Raw genomic sequence first — 19,026 nt, forward strand, 5'->3', positions numbered from 1 at the left:
TTTAATGGAAAAGAAATCATTCTCATTATAGTGTTTTTTTAAAGAAAAAGATACTTCCCATTAGTTAAGTAGAGTGTCTTTACACGCCAATATGTACAACAAAAATGTAATCATAGACATTCAACCATTCTATCTACCACATTATCCCAATATGTGTTTATCATCCTGCAATATGTGTGTATCTTCCTATTACTTGTAAAATTTCAGAAAAATCTTATGTACCTTCCTAGTTCGGATGCCAGGGTGAAATTCTCATTATCGTGTTGTCAACCATCATTCAAGAATGTCATACATTATAACTTTTTGGTATTGTAACTTGTCAAACATTGTCGAAGACCACCCATTCAATATCTTGATGTTTTAGAAAAGGATGTGGATTGAGCTAAGGTTTTCCTTTTTGTGAAAGATGGCTTTTCGTGGGGAATTTAGGCTTTGTGGGCAAAAGGATTTGATATGAATTCCTCATCAAAGGAAAGACCTTGCAGAAATTCTTGCATGCTTTTGTATTTTCGAGATTTCATTGACATGCTATTAAAACGAAGTTTATGATTCTGTACTGTATGCAATTTTTACAAAAGCACACATCTGTGCATTCATTCGCAACATTCAATGCCCACTAAATGATTTATAGGGGTTTTATTTACCTTCAGGTTAGGTCCAGATGCAGTGACCATACTTTGATGGTTCCTGAGAAGCTTGAAAAAGGGTTATTCGTGTCTTTTTGTAATATGACACTAGAATTATGCAGACATACAGCATCCCATTTACATGAAACTATCCACCAATTAAAACAACATAAGGAACAAAAATATGCAGTCACTGCTACTACTGCAACTAGACAGACAATTGCCACACCAAAAAAAATCAATTGCAAATTTCATCAAATATTTGTAGACATATTAAACATGCCAAACTCATTTGTTAGAGACATTTTCTTATAATAATCAACACTTGTCAAACAAGCATACAAGCGATTAACTCACAAGGTTATCACCATTATTGGTAAATGGCATCAAGTCAGCAGAAGTGGCCAAATTTCTGCAAGAAAAACTAGAAATAGATCCTAGTGCAAGTGTTCCAGTTTCAATCATTTATTTGTTCTAGATCTGAACATCAATATAGAATAAAAACTCACAAAACATAAGTTGTGTGGGGCATTACATAACATTCAACTTTTAACGCGATACTTAAAAAGATAGGATCTCATTCTTGCTCTAAGTGTAATATTTACCACATGGTAAATAATGTAAACATTTCAATTTTATAGGAGTGATCCATGGTTAGATTCTAAATCTTTAATAGAATATAACAAGAAATTGGCGCATAGTCTTTTGTGGCTATCATTGACATGAATTTAGAACACAGATACACCAAAATGTCCTGAAAGAAGAAAACCAAGAACCTTAAATATACACATGGAATCTTTCATACTTTAAAAAATATGATGTTTAGACCAACCAGTTCCTTGTAAACGTGCTAGGGCTCATTACAGTGATGAAATTAGACCAAAGGGTATCAATGATGCTATTAATCATTAATATGTACTCCCTTCTGGAGGTTGGGGTAGTTTCCTATTATGTGATGCTGACATCTCTCGCTTCAATTCTATCAATATCTTCTCCATATTATACTCTCTTTTCCAATTCGCCAACAAAGGAAAATGCTTCTTCTCAACCTGTAAAGAAAGACCACAACTTTTTCATATGAACTCTGTATTTTAGGATATTTGAAATCCTATGATAATCTATTTCAAACAAATGGTCAGATTGTGAAGTTTTTTATGAGTGCAAGTTATAGATACATATAGAACATCGTCATTCTCTTTTGATCCAAATTGTAAGGTTTTGATGAGTGCAACATGTAAACCTAGAAATTCCCTCCCATTTTCTCTCGATCCAAAATTGCAAAAGTTGAATGATGGTCTTTTCGAGGTTCAACATTTTGCTAATGACAATACGCTTGGACGTACAAAGAGGACCAAAGATAAACTTGTCCTTTCCCCTTAAAGAATGAAGAATATTGATTGGTTATATTCCTTTAAAACCATGAAAATCTAGACATTAGATACTTAAAGACAAATGTATTTTGAAAATTGATTCTCTGCAAATGCAGCTAGCTCTACAAGAAGCTATGGTTCTCTATAAATAAATCTAGCACGCAAATTTGGTTGCAGAAACAACTAGCATAAATGACCTTAAGAAGTAGAAATAAACGAATAAGTCGCCATCAAAGTGACAACAAATGATTACCACTCCAGTTTCCTGATTCACACAGCCCATGTTGATTTTCGAGTAGAACTTAACAGTGGGAGGCTTCTCTGGATAATCTTTATCACAGAAGAGCTTCAGTTGATAAATCCGCCCATCATGCATAGACTGTAGAAAGAAAGAACGGTTAATAAGTGATCATTTAAGTATCATGGCCTAGATTTTATCTTAAAGAACAATCATGAAACAGTGTGTTATAAACATTTATATTAAATTCATGCACAATTGCTAATAACTGTATTTTTCAATCATCAAAAACCAAAGAGATTTGCACCTAACATAACAATGCTAACAATTTTATCTGCAACATCTAAAATTCAAGTAATATTATTGGACTTGATGAACTCAATCCATTTTGCTTACTAAGATAACATATTTATGTACCCATAATTACAGATTTAAGATGTGAATCCTGGTAGCCTTCATCTTAAATTTTGGAATATCTTCACTATGTAAATCTCCAAATCACGTGTTACTGACATTTACGAATAGTGCCCACTTGGTAATTATGTTTATTTAGCACATTATATATAGAAGTTGCATTTAAGTACTGGGCCAAGTTAAATGGAAGCAACTAATTTCAGATGATTTAAACACGATTATAAGATAGTTAGATCATTGCCATTTCTTGCAATCAAACATGTGAGGCAAAGATATGTAGAAAATACATTAATGTGTAACAAGATATTACTTGTTTGCAATTCATGAAAATTTGAAAACTTATTTGTATGTTGCTATGCTGCAGTATTTTGCCTTACCACATCCTCTTCTTTCTAAATAATGATCTTACATACAACCAAATATGGGAAAGTGTTTGTCCTGACTATTGTTATTGTACAATGTCCTCTTATTATTGCTTGAACTATGTCTCTTAAGGATCTCTTTCAGAGTTCTCATCATGATAAAAGAACATATATTGTTGAAATCTATATCCTGATGTGGACATTCCTAATGCCATATCAATTGCATTACGCATATATAGATCATACACTGTATTTTCCTGAAGTGTGCATTCATAGCATGTGTAACAGTTGAATATGCATACTTTGAACATATAAAAACTACAAGTATAGCAATTATGCATATTCATCTCATATAGAACTCTGTATTCCTAAATGCCAATTCATATAAACCTCTGCAATTTGAATATGCACATCTGCTCATATAAAACTCCAGAATAAACACTTACATTATGGGGTCCAATTATGGTTCCTGTCCATGAGCGCATGAAGATATCATCACCATCATCCATACCATAGCTAACAGTTCCATCACCAATTCCTTTTTCACCCCTTTCCAGCTCTTCTAGCAACCGAAAGTTTCTAGGAACTACAAAAAAATTACAGTTTCAAAATATTCGAGATTCACCTCATGTTTCAGTGGAGTAAAACTTGGGATCTTAATAAGTCTTCTAGAGAGCAACAAGAATGGAATCTTCTGTCTGCAACAGGTGTGTTACAGCTGCAATATGACTTCGGCGTGCATAGATTATCAATGCAAACAGAAGAAACCAAATTCTCGTAATGTGCTTTGATACAACTATAACATAGCCATATGACTCTTGATGCAAACAGAATAAAACAAAATTCCAACCAAATTCTCGTAATGTGCTTTGATACAACTATAACATAGCCATATGTCTCTTGATGCAAACAGAATAAAACAAAATTCCAACCAAATTCTCGTAATGTGCTTTGATACAACTATAACATAGCCATATGACTCTTGATGCAAACAGAATAAAACAAAATTCCAACCAAATTCTCGTAATGTGCTTTGATACAACTATAACATAGCCATATGACTCTTGATGCAAACAGAATAAAACAAAATTCCTTTGAAAAAGACATTGGAAACAAAACAACTTGCAAATCCCCCATTAGCAGCAAAAATAAATAAAAAACAATCAGGTAATAATTGAAATAATCTGCAGATTTGGTTATCTACTTTGTGCATAGCATCATTAGATGTTGTAGCGTCTCTATTTCAAAACATATTGGCATCTTATGTTAATGCACACAATAAGCTTGCAACATGAATGAAATGGTATGAGTTGCAATCATCTTGAGAAAGAATACATACAGGATAAAGATAAGTGTAATTTAATAAGTACAATTAATCCATAATTTTCTAACCTTTATACCTACAAGGACCTAGGGTATAGATTGTAACTTTAAAGGAATAATTAAATCTGTCACCATTTCTAATGCATCATACCAATAATCCTCATAGTGATTGATGCTCAAATAATGTAATAGAATAGAGATACTTAGTAATTAAATTTTTTTAGTGCCCAAATGTTCTCAAACCTTAGCATTCTGCAGACATTGTTGCTACATTTCATTTCATCTAACTCTACTAAGTTTGTATGAATATACAGCATTATAGTGCACAAGCATAGTTTGAAACCATTGTAATAGAATGACAAGGTACTACATTTCCTTTCACCCCTCTGACTCTCTCGAGACACATGCCTCCAGTGCCAATAACTAAATAGAAATAGATATAAGTGGCAGGGAAATCGGTCAACATTGGAGCCTTACTAAGTTCTATCCTAAATTTCAGATCCATCACATGGCATAAGCAGAAATTGCTATGCGAAAGAAGACAAAACTAATCACCCAATCAAGTTCTCTTCTTCCTTTACAGGAAAGCAGACATTGCAGAACAGCAAATAGAATTAGATATCGAACTCATCAAGCTTTCGTCATCCTTTACAGAAGAGCAGGAATTGCAAAGCGACAAACAGATCAAGACTTTTGAGCTCGTGGAGCTCTCTCCTTCATTTACAGAATAGATGGAATTAGGAAGCAGGAAAACAGAACAAGACTTTGGTCAGGTAAGATCTTTCTTCTCCCTTTACAGGAATGCCATAATCGCAAAAGTAGGAAACAGAGCAAGACTCCGAGCTGCGCAAACTTTCTACTTTCTTTACCGCAGGGAATTGCAAAGCAGAAGGAGACACTGAACTCATGAGATAATGAAGAAGAAGAAGAAACAAGAGAGAAAGAGAGAAATGAGGGAATATTACCGACAACAGAGGAACCAGCGGCTGACATGTCTTCCCTCCTCTTACTCGCAGCGAATATAAGGAAACCTCTTCTCCTTCTTCTTCTTCTTCTGCTAGGGTTTCTGTGTTTCCACAGGGGTTTCTGCTTCCTCTTCACCTTCAGTTGGCGATGGCGATGGCGATGGCGATGGCGATGGCGATGGCGAGCATAGGGTTACTTGCTACAGGTATATGTACATATGTACATACAGATATATATGTATGTATGTAATAAATTATAATAATAAATGCAGTGGAAATTAATTAAGTAGGAAGTGGTTCAAAGTTCGAATCCGGCCAAAGCCTACAAAAGCACCAAACAAAATGTTTTATACATAATATACATATGTACATGCATGCATGCATACTGTATACATACAACTTACAAGCATACATACATATGTACATACATGCATACATACTTACATGCATGCATGGCCACACAAAAATGCATCTCAACTGCCCGAGAAGTCAGTCGTCCACCTGCATGTGGCCAATATAGGGCTTCGTGGGCCCCAACTGCCCGCATGCCCTCGTGCGTGTAAAAGCGAATATTTGCATGTCGATTACGGAAAACAACCATTCTCGAAATCAACCGGACATTCTCTCTCGTCATGCTGCCCGCCCTCTTCGGCTTCCCGTGTTTTATGCATGCCCCGAGGTGCTCGCTTTGCTCCCTGGACGACTCGATTAGCTCCACTTTTGCAAGCATACGATTACCTCCACTTTGAAGTACCATTTTAACAATAAGATGGAAATAATGTGTCAATTTTCAAATTTGAAAGTTTCATGCGGATCGGAACTTTCGAGCTTCACATTTTTTGAATGTACCCAAAACTAGCATGCAACATAAATCGACTTTGGGATTCTGTGTTTTTGAAAACTTTGGTCCTATACTCATCAAATGATGAACACACATTAAGTGCTCGAAAGGTGGTGGTGATGGCAATTTTGGCCAAAAAATGAGTTGTATAAAATTGAATCTGGAAACATTTTCGATACATGGTATATGCTTCACAACGTAATGTGAAATTGAACTTCCCTTAGTTAGGGTACACCACCTAACTATGATGGCTTCATTACATGATCACAGTGAAGTGTGTGCATGAGGCGTAAACTGTAGTTAGTCATTGTGCTAGGAACGAGCTTTGTGGAGTGTAAAAGTAGCATGGCCAAAAAACTATCATTTGAAGCATTTTTGTGTCACGCGTCCATCTAGAGGGGGAACATGTATTCTTGCAAGCATCACATATATTTGGATCTTGGATTGCTAGTTATGTCAGTCGTAATCATGCATTCCCACAAAGGGCCGAGTTTGATGGGTATCACCCCTATTTATAGAAGCACCGTCATGGTAGGGTGTAGATTCCTTGACTTAAATTGCAGTGGCATAGAATATTGTTGCACTTTTTGAAAGGGGGTATGAATCATTGTGTTGCTTTATGAATATACTTCCTTTAGGAAGAAAGGAAAGGAAGACAAAATGAAGTTGGAATATTGCTTTTCTTAATAAACTTAGCTTTCATGGGCCCACCTTGTGGGTCTCTCAATGTTTATAACATGACTTGGTAATATATACATGGCAAGGCGAGCGAGCCACCGTGGTCACACTAGAACAATATGTATAGATGAGAATGGCATCAACTAGAAATTCGTGATAGATGTGTATAACCACGAGGAGAACATGAGATGGAACCACCTTGTGTACCTCGTAGAGACCATGAGGCATACATGACGACTTTTATCAATAAACATTGTCACAATTGTTACCGTACGAGATGTACGGGTGATTGATAAGTGTGAGTGTGGTTGATACAAAGAGGTGTGAGTGAGTGACTAGGTGTGAATGCCCAAGGGGGCTTGCACCCTTGTGTATCAACCACACTCACACTTATCAATCACATGTACATCTCGTACAGTAACAACAATTATACAAGGACTTTATCATGAAGGTGTATACATATATCTAGCAGCTTCGCACTTAAAGTATCTACAACATGATAGAGAGAATAAAAATAAAGATACATAAAAAGACCAAGCATATATATGTATCGAACAACCCTAGAATGTTCTTTCAACTTTACCTTTTTTTTTATAGTTAGGGATAAACTTATATTTTGAAAACAAGGGATGTATGTGAATATAACTCTTTAAATATAGGGGATACTTTTCATATGACATAGAACTCAAATCAGTAGTTTGTAAACATTGCCCAAAATCTCAACGAGAAATGTATACACTCTTTCTACTATGGATACTCTATTTACACCCTATGAACATATCAAGTTTAGCCAACACCTATGAACATGGTAAGTTTAACCTACACGTAGAGATACTTAAAGAAAGATTCGTTGAAACTCCATAAGCATACAAAGACATTAAATAGAAATGGTACGTAGGCATTGTGCTTGATGAAGAAAATTATAAGAAAACCTCGGAAGTTTTCTTTATATCCCTTGTTAAGATTTAGGTAATTAACTACAGGTTAATTAGTACATAATTATGTGATTAAATTAAGCGGAAGATTATGTGATATGTGTGTGTATGTTCAAAGACTCAATGATTTGATGTGTGCGAGAGGAAGAGAGAGAGGAAGTTACACTTATAAACAACGTAAGATGGGGTATGATTACCTCTATATTAAATTAGCATCATCAAATACAAAAATACCCACAATGAGGTATATATACATCTCATGTGCAAAGGTGCACATGTGTGAGTAGAATATAGGTACAAAGGTGTAAGTCCTATATTAAATTAACATGGGAGTGGAGGATCTACAATGTATCCAACTCAAGTACAAAATCCTATTTAAGGCTTTACCATCAACACATTAACTAGATTCTATATAGGTAACTACTAAGTTATGTGTATTGACTAACTAACTAACTCTAGTTGAGCTTGATATCTCAACATGCCCCCTCAAGCTCAAGTGTGAAGCGTTTGACATCTGGTTTTGCTTTCGGCGTTGTCCGGCATTCGATGTCGGCTTCTGTTCGGCTTTCTTTGGCCTTTTTGAGGCGGTTTCGATAGTTTCGGTTCTCGGCCTTTCCGAGGCAGCTTTGGTTCCTCCCCCTCAAGCTGGTGACGAAGGATTATAGTGTGAAATGGGTGAAGGCCGACTGCTTCCACCCATCGTGGGTCACGAGCCACTTCATCGCGAAGGCATTATGATGGGTCATATACTCGTTGTAGCCGAGCCGAGCGACGGGGTTCTTCTTTCTAAATGACCATCGATGTTTTTCGCTTGCCGATGTGAGTGCCTTCTTGACTCCGGGTGTCCACATGATAGGCACACCAGACTCACTGTCTAGTGAGGGAGCTAACACATCTGAATCACTGTCATCGGGGTGGTCAACTTCGTATACGGGCATCTTACCTTTGCCTTTGTCCAAGGTCATACTTGGCTTATACGTCTCGAATCACCCGAACTGCTCGAGTCAAAGGGTTATAACACTTGTATGCATTCTTCTCAGACGAGTATCCTACGAGGATAAATTTCTCCGACTTCGCATTGGGCTTTTGTCAAATTTCGTTTGGGATGCATACATTCGCAATGCTTCCGAACACCTTGAGGCGATCAACTTCCTTCCGACAAGGAGCTCTTATGGAGTTAGCTCATGTACTCCATTAGTGGTGGATCGATTCATGAGATAGACAGTCGTGGATGCCGCTTAGGCCCAATAGAAGTTTGAGATGTGCTTCTCATGCATCATGGTGTGTGCTACCTTGGGTATTTGCCGATACTTCCTTTCGGCGACTCCATTTTGTTGGGGTGTGTGTCAGCACGAGAATTCTCTTCGAATGCCTCCACGTTGGAGGTAGGAGATGAATTCGTCAGAGAAGTACTCCGTTCATCCATCTTATCTTAGGCATCGAATGTGCCAACTGGTTTCTTTTTCCACTTGGCCCTTGAGCTTCGCTCATCTTCTTCATCGAGAAGATCCACGTATAGTGTGAGTAGTCGTCGATGAAGGTGACATAGTATCGGCATCCGCCGATCGTCGACGTTTGAGCCGGTCCCCATACATCCAAATGTATGTCGTCGAGGAGGCCTTTGCTTACGTAGCTCTCCTTCGGGAATGGGGGTCAATGTTGTTTGCCGAGTTGGCATGTTTCGCATACTCGGTCGACTCATTTGGACTCGAATATCGGAAGTTCGATGATGACTCCCTTTGATTATATCGCTCAAAGCCTTTGGAGGTTTATGTAGCCGATTCGCTTGTGCCACAACTCAATGCTTGTCTCGGTTTTGAGACCTTTGGCATACATGGCCGATTTCACCTCGTTCAAATCGATAATGAACATTCAACCATCTCTCCGTCCTTTACCTATGAGTCGGCCATCTTTCTTGATGAAGTATCCTTCGTTGTTGAACCGAACTTGCATGCCTTGCTCCAATGGCAGTGAGAGTGATAGTGATATTATACCTCCCAACATGTTGACTCTATCTTTGAGCGCGATAGAATGAAGATGTGTAGAAGTCAAAGTCTCTGGGATTATTGCACGTGATTTGGCCAACTGAGACCAAATTATTCGTTATTGTGGGCACATGCAAGACATTCTTGATGCAATTGTTTTGGTTGTCATTGCTAATGTGCCAAATCGGATCTATGGTGTTGTCTTCTCCCATCTCTATGAAGCCGGGTCCATCTGGTGTTCGTAAGTCACGAAACCACTCTTGGTGTGACGTCATATGATGTGACGCTCCGGAGTCGACGAACCACACGTCTTCCGAGTTGGAGGTGCTCGTGGAGTCGGAGATCAACATAGAGTTTGCTTTATGTCTTATTATGAATAGGCCACCGTAGTCGTCGTATTCGGAGTTGGTGGCGTAGTTTGTTAGTTGTCGGCTCATCGAAGCCGACTTGCTTCTTCTTTTTCGGCACTCCTCCTCGCAGTGATCGATTTTTCCGCAATAGTTACAAGTAGCGGGCCTCGTTTGCCGACCTTGTTTGGCATGGAAGCTCCCCCTTCTTTTGAAGGTTCCTCAATGGTTTCCGTCTCTGTTGTCGAATGTTTGAGTTCCCTTCGTGAGATGGGTTGAATTGACCTCTTCTACCGCCTTGACCTCGTCCTCGGCCACCATCCGACGTCTTGGTCTTGGTTTGGACGTGGTTCTCTTCGACCAATAACATTGATTGGAGGTTGAAGAATGAAGGAAGGTTTTCCCTCGCCAAGATTGTTGTCCTTAACGAGTCGAATCGTTGTGCGAGGCCGCCCAAGCATACTTGAACCATCTCGTCTTCGTCGATGTTTATGTTGATGGAACCAAGAGAGTCGCAAATGCTCTTTATCTTGACGATGTAGTCCAACACAGACATATCTTTTTGCCGAATGTTGTTCAACTCTTGTCGGACTTGAAGCTTTCGGGCGGTCGTGTTGGCTACGAACATGTTCTTCAAGTTCTCCCACGCCTCTTTAGGCGTCTCGAATGTGGCTAAGCATGTGGTCATGGACACATGTTGCCAAGCAATACATTACCCGACTCGCTCCTTGCTCCCACGTTGGGTAGTTGGCGTTTGTAATGTCGAGTTTGTTTTCGAGTGCGTCGTTGATGTAGCTCCAATACCCTTGGCTGACAAGGTATTGGTTCATCTTGTACTCCCAAGATGAATAATTGCTCTCATCTAGCTTTTCACTAGGTAGTGAGCTACCCATTTGTGTGTTCATGTTGATTAGTGTCTTCTCGTCTTTTGCTTTTCTTCCTTCCATCATGTACACGTGCTATGTAGCGGCACTACGGTAATTGATAGCATGATTTGTCATCAGTGTCTCGAACACATAATCACAGAGTTGGGTGGGCTTGGTCTATTTTCTAAACCACACACTCTGATACCATGTTAAGATTTGGGTAATTAACTACGGGTTAATTAGTACCCTAGTTATGTGATTAAGTTAAGCGGAAGATTATGTGATATGTGTGTATGTGTGTGAGAGGAAGAGAGAGAGGAAGTTACACTTATGAACAACGCAAGATGGGGTATGGTTAACTCTATATTAAATTAGCATTATCAAATACAAAAATACCTACAATGAGGAGGTATATATATATATATATATCTCATGTGCAAAGGTGCACATGTGTGAGTAGAATATAGGTACAAAGGTGTAAGTCCTATATTAAATGAACATGGGAGTGGAGGATCTACAATGTATCCAACTCAAGTACAAAATCCTATTTAAGGCTTTAACGTCAACACATTAACTCCATTCTATGTAGGTAACTACTAAGTTATGTGTGTTGACTAACTAACTAACTTCAGTTGAGCTTGATATCTCAACATTCCCAAACACATTTGACTTGATAGATGATATGTTTTAAGTTTTGCTATGCAATCAAATTGTTTGAGCAAAAAACATGCACGAGTTCCTTGAGAGCGGAGGTTAAGTGAAGCACACAAAACTTCTTGTTATTTCTTGGGCCATTGTGAACTCGATGAAAGAGGGAAACGGGGATGGATATATCAAATGGTTGGTCACTCAAAGAAGAAGCAATCATTAGTGTAGCTAGGAATCAACAACAATTCAGTTTTGACTTAATCAATTTGACCTAGTCCAAACCAAACTAGTTTGGTAGTTTCCAAACTCGAACTAAACAGGTTTATCCAAATTGATTAATCCTTAACTAGTTTAACTTGCATATTCAAGGGTACTTACGAGGTTTTCAAATGTACACATAAAACATGCGCACAATGCTAATAAATGCATGTGATAGGGAAAAAACGTCCAGGGTATTTCGGAGATTCCCGTAGTTGTACGTAGATACGATGCATATACATATAGGAGGAGAAAAAAACTCAAGGTACGAGTATTTCAAACATATACATATACTGTATACATTACACATATACATATGATACAAGTAAATAAATGTCGGGGGGTATTTTGGAGATTTTCAGAATGTATGTGTATGTATATACCATACATGCACGCAGTACATGTAAATAATACAGAGGGGTGTTCGTAGAGGTTTTGAAAATGTACGTATCCCAGATATGTACATATATACGTAGGTACATACGGTATAGAAGGAAAAAAAGAGTGTAGTAAATAGTCGTAGACTGTATGTATACGTAGAGTTATATGTACATACATACATACATACATACATACATACATACAGTGTTGTATAGACAGACTAGAAGAGTAGTGGAAGAAAACCCTTCTCTTCCTTCTTCGCCTTCGCCTTCGCCTTCGCCTTCTTCTCCACGCCATGAACGCGAGCACAGTTCGCGTTCTCAGCCGCTCTTCGACTCGCCTCTGCAGGTCGCCATGGCATCCTCAGGTAATTACTCTCCTCAATCCCTCCTTAGCCTCTCTCGAATATATATGCCTTTGAAGCTCTCGCTTAAACCTGCCGCGTTTCTCTGTCCGTCGTCTTCTTCCTTCCCCTTTGAGTTTGTACTCCCCTCCTTCCCTTCCCTCTTCGTTACGGGGCTCTCTATGCGATGTTAGAAAATGGAGCTTTCGACAGTTATTCCGTTTTTCCTATCTTCTTCGTGCTTAAAATCTTAAGCAATTATATGGTCAAATCGTCTTTAATGTCGAATGAGGGAATCTCGAAATGCCTTTAATGTGTCCTTAAGTTTGCTTAATCTGTTCTTCAATCTTCTCGTTGCCTCCATTGTGGTCTGATTATGTGATATCTGAAAAAAAGGTTCCTTTGACGGTATTCTTATTTTTAATCTTCCGTTCCTTTTGCATAGTTGTACAGACAAGGTCACCACCACCAGCCTCTCATTCTAGTGCGGTACATGAGCCCTCAAGTGCGGCATATGGGATTCTTTCAGGAGTTTTACAAGCGATTGAAAGGCGAATTGGAAAAGTAAATAGAAATTTGAGCCCTTCATTTTTTCAACTTTTCCTTATTCTTTTGATTCGCGCTATCACTGAGTGATTATGATGCGTGGAAGTGTACTACTTTTTTTTTACCTTAGAACTTGTGATTCTATTTCGTATTATGTTTTGCTTGTAAACTTTGATTGCTATGTTTTCATTTTTTTTCATTCCTTGCTTGTTTTCTGTGTGTTTATTTCATGCCTAAAGCTATTCACGTTGCTTATTTTATTTCTTGCCCTTATCTATCCAGAATTCATTTTTCTGTGTTATGGTTCCTGGAGCCTTATTTCTTTTGCTATATTGTTTTATTTTATTTACTGCTTATACTTTGCGTGGAACAATTGTTCTCCTGTGCATCTTATTCATATTATGCACTAGCTTTAAATGGACCTTTTCATTTGCTTGTCTTATTTCATTGCGTGTGTTGCTCTATCCAGAATGTTTTATTGACTTATGTTGCTATTCCTTTTCCGGTTTCTGTTTTACATCATTTGCTTATTGCTTATTTTATTCTTCCTTTGTAATTTATGTCTTATTCCATTTCTTGATTTGCTCTGCACTTCTTTATTTCTCTTGGCTTTTTCTTATTTCTCTTGTATTGGTTTTTCCCTTCAGGAGTCCCGAATTGCAGAAATCAATAGAGGAGCTGAAGGAAAACTCGGGCAATTTAAAAACCAGGTAAGAAACCATATTCTTGTAATATAATCATAGGTAATGTACAAAATGTTGCCGGCTGCTCCATGGGTGCAGTATTTGAGAAAAACTAGCATGCCACAACTTAAAAGTATGAACTTAGATTCACCTGTATATAAACTTCTGAACTGCTGTTTTGGAAAGTTGTATAAAACAACTTGGTGCAAATCTTGACACCTCGAAAATGGCTAATATAACTTGATTAGTGTAATAATAACAAAAAGCAACAGACAGCTGACTGAGTGTCAAATTTTGAGAGTAAAGATTTTGGATTTAGTATGATATAGAAAATCCATTTAAAATTGAAATCTCCTACCATATTGCAAATTGCAATGAAAATAAATATTAGCATGAATATTTATTATATTTATTATGATGACTGTTATTTACAAGTTTAAACTTAATATTCTACCATTATTATATTCTGATCATACCCTCTTTAGTTAATTGATAGCGCTATCATTCCTTCACCCTTATATTTTACACATTCTGCTGAACTTCAATATTTTCCACAAAAGAATATTTTGCAGACGTGTTTGATTTCAATATTTTCCACAAAATATGATTTACCTTTGGACCTCAAATTGTAAGGGCTTATCAAATTGTCAAAATTCTTTTAAAAATTGGGAAGCCCCATGGGCTGCGGTTTCTTTCAAACATATCCCATGGGGCTGAAGCCCTGAACCCTGAAAACCTAAAGCCCTAGGTTAGGTTCACACATTCTGTGCTCAAATTAGCACGCGGAATTACACAGAAGAATGGCCTGACGTTGGAAGAGGTGGAACCATGGCGCATGCAGAACAAAGGAGACTACAGACTGGATGTTCAAGAACATGGAAAGGCTGCGTGAGGAAGCTCAAACAAAGGCTAGACAGGTAAACAAAGAAATCTGTCCTCTCTCCATCTTTGCTTTTGGTTCATGTTTTGTGCGTAAACTGAAACTTCTGAGATTCTTCAAAGGTTTCTGGTGTGGTGTTGGAGAAAGTTCAAGAAGCGAAACACAAAGTAGCAGGAGTGATGCCATCGAAAGAAAAAGAAAAGGAAGAAAAAGTTGCGGAAACTGCATCTGAGGTACAATATACTGTTTAATATTGTGGGGTATGTGAATGGGTTTCCATTTTTCTGAGGAGTAGAAGTAAATCAAATTTAGGTGAAAAAACCCATGCACCTTAAAGACGACAATGAGCAAGAGCATGAGGAAAGGGGAAAGGACAGTAGCAGATCAAATGCAGATGCTTCAGGATTAGGGACTGAAGGAAGATATTCAAAAACTGATGCAAAAAAATCCAGTAGCTTTGCTAATGCTTTCAGTACACTACCCTCATCGACATCATTCTTGTTTAATAGAATGAGAGGAACAAAGGTTGTTGATTTAATTAAGCAAGGATATGATGTGATAAGTGAGGAATTAAAGGCCACATCATCAAAAAGAATGAAGGAAAAGGCAAAAGCCAAAGCGGCAAAGTTTTATGAAACATCTACTGCACCAAGAAGTAGTTGCACAGATTTAGTTCCTGTTGTGAAGAAGCAATCTGCATGGGAAAAACGGTGGGACTTTTTTAAATCAAAGGTGAGGCTTCACACATTCATTTGGGTACCGCTATAGCAATCTTGATGCTACAGATAGTACTTATCTAAATTCATTATGCTTTGCTAGGCTGAAACAAACCGAGTATACAAGAGGTTCAAAGGAGTTAAGAAACATCCTTTAGTAGTGAAAGGGCAGGAGGTAATACGATTTGACTCCGTAAAACTGTCTGCAATGCCAAACAGTGAATCTTTATGCCATACATTACTAAATGATCAGTCAATGTGGTTTTATTAATAGATTGCTGAAGATATGCGTGAGAGATGGGAGACTAGTGACAATCCGATGGTTCATAGAATACAAGAGTAAGAATTTTCAACATCCAGATGCATAGGAACATTCTTACGTGTTTTTGCTAATTTTTTTGTGGTTTGGATCAGCCTAAATGAATCACTGTTCGGTGAAACGGCAACAGCTATGGCACTAAAAGAAATTCGAAAGAGAGATTTGTTAGTTTTTCTATCTTGATATTACCATAGTCTATTAAGTTTTCTATTGGTTATCTTTGTTAAGTCAAATGTATTGTCTAAAGTATTTGTTTCCCATCATTGGCAGTACATTTACTTTCCCTGATTTTCTAGCTGAAGTTCAGGAGAATGCTCGTGATGTTCTCCGCGCTTACCTGAAGGTACAACATAATTAGCTATTCGGCAGTGACATCTAATACAGTCTCTAATATATTAAAAATCAGGGGGATATTGAAGAGCTTCAGAAAAGGTGTACACGAGAAGTCATTGATCGGTGCAGAGCTGAACGAAGGGCATATGAATCTCAAGGAATCTTTTTTGACAATAAGGTAAAGTCTGTTTGTTTGGTTTGTAATGTTGTGAGTCTCTGATAATTGAAGTATTGCAATTTAAAATGCACTTCACCTTTGTTGAATGAAAGCTTATAGTTGATAATGACGATACAAGAATTTCAAATGTATTTCACCCTTTATATGTGATGCAAGCTTATAGTTGATATTCATTAATGTTACAAGACAATATGTTTCAGTTTCTTATGATTGCTAAGAGATGTTATCTGGTTTAATTATTTCTTTAATTTTTCTTGCAGATACTCCACATTTCTGATATTGAGTTGAGAGACACGAAACTAATGGGTAATGTGCCCATTATTATTGTCACGGTAACAACCTTATAACTGGCCATCTTTGTCCTAAGAGTATATTTTGTTTGTATGGTTATCGGCTTTTGCAACACCTTGGATTTTAATGTGAATTTCCATGGGAAATGTGAATTTCCAGTTCCAGACCCAGCAGGTGTTCTGTGTGCGGGACAAACATGGAAAGATAACACAAGGTGCTAAGGTTAGTTTCAAAATTTTAGGTCTTAAAATACACAGAGGTAGCATATCATGAGTTGCGGGATCTGGAGAGGTAGCATATCATAATTTTTGCGATTCTGATATAAATGCCAAGATAGCATATCAATAACTCATTTCTTTTACCATTATTGAATTATTTTGTTCTTGGGCATTATATTTGAAGACAGTGTATCATAATGGTCTACTGTTGTCCAGGATGATATCCTTACCGTCCATTATGCGTGGGCAATGCAACAAGTGGGTCCCGAGGAAATGGATGAAGATGAGATATTTCCACAGTGGCAACTTCGGGAAATGCAGCAGTTGGGTGTGCGGGCGATAATCTAAACAATAATTTTTAAGATAAAAAGGTTAGAGAAAACAAATTTTGTTGAAGGGGTAGGTTCTTGAGAAGGTTATTCAATGCCAATGAAGGCAGTCTTAGTTTATTTCGAACTTACCCTACCCATGTATATTTCTGACTATAGAAAAGATCTCAAGGTGAATTGTTAAGAGACATTTGACCATTATTTTGTTGGAAAGTATCAGAAATTTCATTGTGGAACTATTACATAGATTTCATGGAGCTATTTTGTAGATTTCATGGAGCTATTTTGCACTCCATTTCATGAAATTGTGAGGCATTGGTCATTCTTTATATCTAGACATTACATGAAGTTATGTAAGATTTTATGAACCATTTTTGACCCTATCATGTGTGAATGCGGTGTTTTGCATTTATGTTCAACTCCAGCTTTGCCTCTTGTACATTGCCTGTAGGAAACTCCAACTTTGGAGTGTATAAGGTCTTGTTGATAGGATACCTCATTAAATTTATTTGTTCTTAAAAGTTCTGGGAAATTATAAAGACTATTTGCCTCAATTGGGAAAACACTGTCTGCTCAACAGAGAATTGAAACGAGGAATTGTTGTTGATGGTGCCATGCAAACATGTGAACAAAATCTTTGGAGCCTGCTAATCTGTAAGCATTTGTAAGAGTAAGAGGAGGTCAAAGCAATGGTAAGTGCCAACGATAATACACTCTTTTATATCTTGGTTTTTTCAACCTAATCAGTTGCCCACTGAGATTGTTACAAAGCATGTGAATTGGCTATCTTGCTAAAAAAACCATTAAGTTATCATTTCATGATACCTGAATTCATCCTAATTTTTCAATCAGTTGCTCTTGTGAGGTCATCAACAAGTAACTGTATCTAAGTTGGCGTTTTGTGGAATAGCATTAGGCTAGTATATATTTGTCATAGTATCTGTTTATTCTATCTTTCATGCTAGTCTATAGAAGGGAACACTCATGTTTGATACAAAATGATGAATCTCTTATTTTGGTCAGTGACCTTAAATGGGCCAATAATATTGAATGGCGTTGAACAATCCACAAACCAATACATACCGGAAATAAACTTGATTTGAACATACAACAATTATGGAACATTACTCTGCTTGCTTGTCTCAAATTCCGTTTACCTTATTGCACATATTTGCTGAGCTAAATGCATAGGTTATTGTTTCAAGTCTAGAGAATATTCCTCTCATTGTAGCATTGTACAAGCCCTCCACTCATGACTATAATGACTAATTTCTTAATGGCTATAAACCAAACATCATGTAGACGAATTCATGGCCATCTAGATTGGAATTTTAATGCCCAATTCTCAATGCATTTTATAAGTATTTGTTGCTAGTTCTTTATGTGTTCATATCAAGGACTTTATGGCTCTTCAACAATAACTTCACTTATGATCAATCAAAATGATATGGGAAGCAACTCGATTTCAAGATACAATATAAGCTTGTTGGTAAATATCTATAAATTGAAGTTGTTTCCTATAATTGTAGTATCAACTAAAAATATAAATCCATGATGTGTTAATATGCATAAAAGAGGACCATACATTGCACAAAAGTTTGATGGATAGATGTGAGTAGATACAATACAAGTTAGGAGTGTGTGCCTGAGGTTCCTGCATGTGACTATTTTTATAATAGCACACTTAAGAGTCATATTGAAGAGGAAAGCACTAATGCGTGACCTTCATAACACATTCAAGAGTGATGCAACACTATACAAGTCAAGAGTGTGTAATAGAGGAGCCTATAGGTGACCTTTATATCACACTCGAAAGCGATAAGAATGATATGACACGAGAGCCGAAAGTGCATGTAAAAAGACAGAGGAAGATATTGCCACTTTGCATATGTTTATATAAAACACTCCAAAATGATGTGGTACATGTTGTGTTGAGGGTGTGTACATGCAATA

At 37.4% G+C, this 19,026-nt stretch overlaps 2 protein-coding genes across 2 annotated transcripts; one reads left to right on the forward strand and one right to left on the reverse strand.

Annotated features, from left to right (window-relative positions):
• Positions 1-1,376: 1,376 nt before the first annotated feature.
• LOC147859434 (ubiquitin-conjugating enzyme E2 variant 1D-like) lies at positions 1,377-5,446 on the reverse strand. The gene is made up of 4 exons (XM_087326076.1): positions 5,299-5,446; positions 3,457-3,596; positions 2,250-2,375; positions 1,377-1,675 (listed from the first exon to the last, which is right to left on the reverse strand). The coding sequence occupies exons 1-4, from the start codon at positions 5,324-5,326 to the stop codon at positions 1,535-1,537; spliced, it is 435 nt and encodes a 144-aa protein (XP_087182202.1). The 5' UTR covers positions 5,327-5,446; the 3' UTR covers positions 1,377-1,534.
• Positions 5,447-12,485: 7,039 nt separating this feature from the next.
• Positions 12,486-17,321, forward strand: LOC147859435 (mitochondrial import inner membrane translocase subunit TIM44-2-like). The gene is made up of 14 exons (XM_087326120.1): positions 12,486-12,604; positions 13,026-13,144; positions 13,774-13,836; positions 14,651-14,726; positions 14,812-14,922; positions 15,002-15,421; positions 15,509-15,580; positions 15,680-15,744; positions 15,820-15,888; positions 15,995-16,067; positions 16,131-16,235; positions 16,496-16,567; positions 16,686-16,748; positions 16,961-17,321. Exons 1-14 carry the CDS (start codon positions 12,533-12,535, stop codon positions 17,090-17,092), a joined length of 1,512 nt encoding a protein of 503 aa, XP_087182246.1. The 5' UTR covers positions 12,486-12,532; the 3' UTR covers positions 17,093-17,321.
• The last annotated feature ends 1,705 nt before the right edge of the window (positions 17,322-19,026 follow it).

Source organism: Azolla caroliniana, unplaced genomic scaffold, assembly GCF_043228905.1.
Source record: "Azolla caroliniana isolate FFs.n. ecotype wild unplaced genomic scaffold, voAzoCaro1.0.p SCAF_10, whole genome shotgun sequence".
NCBI classification, from domain to species: domain Eukaryota; kingdom Viridiplantae; phylum Streptophyta; class Polypodiopsida; order Salviniales; family Salviniaceae; genus Azolla; species Azolla caroliniana.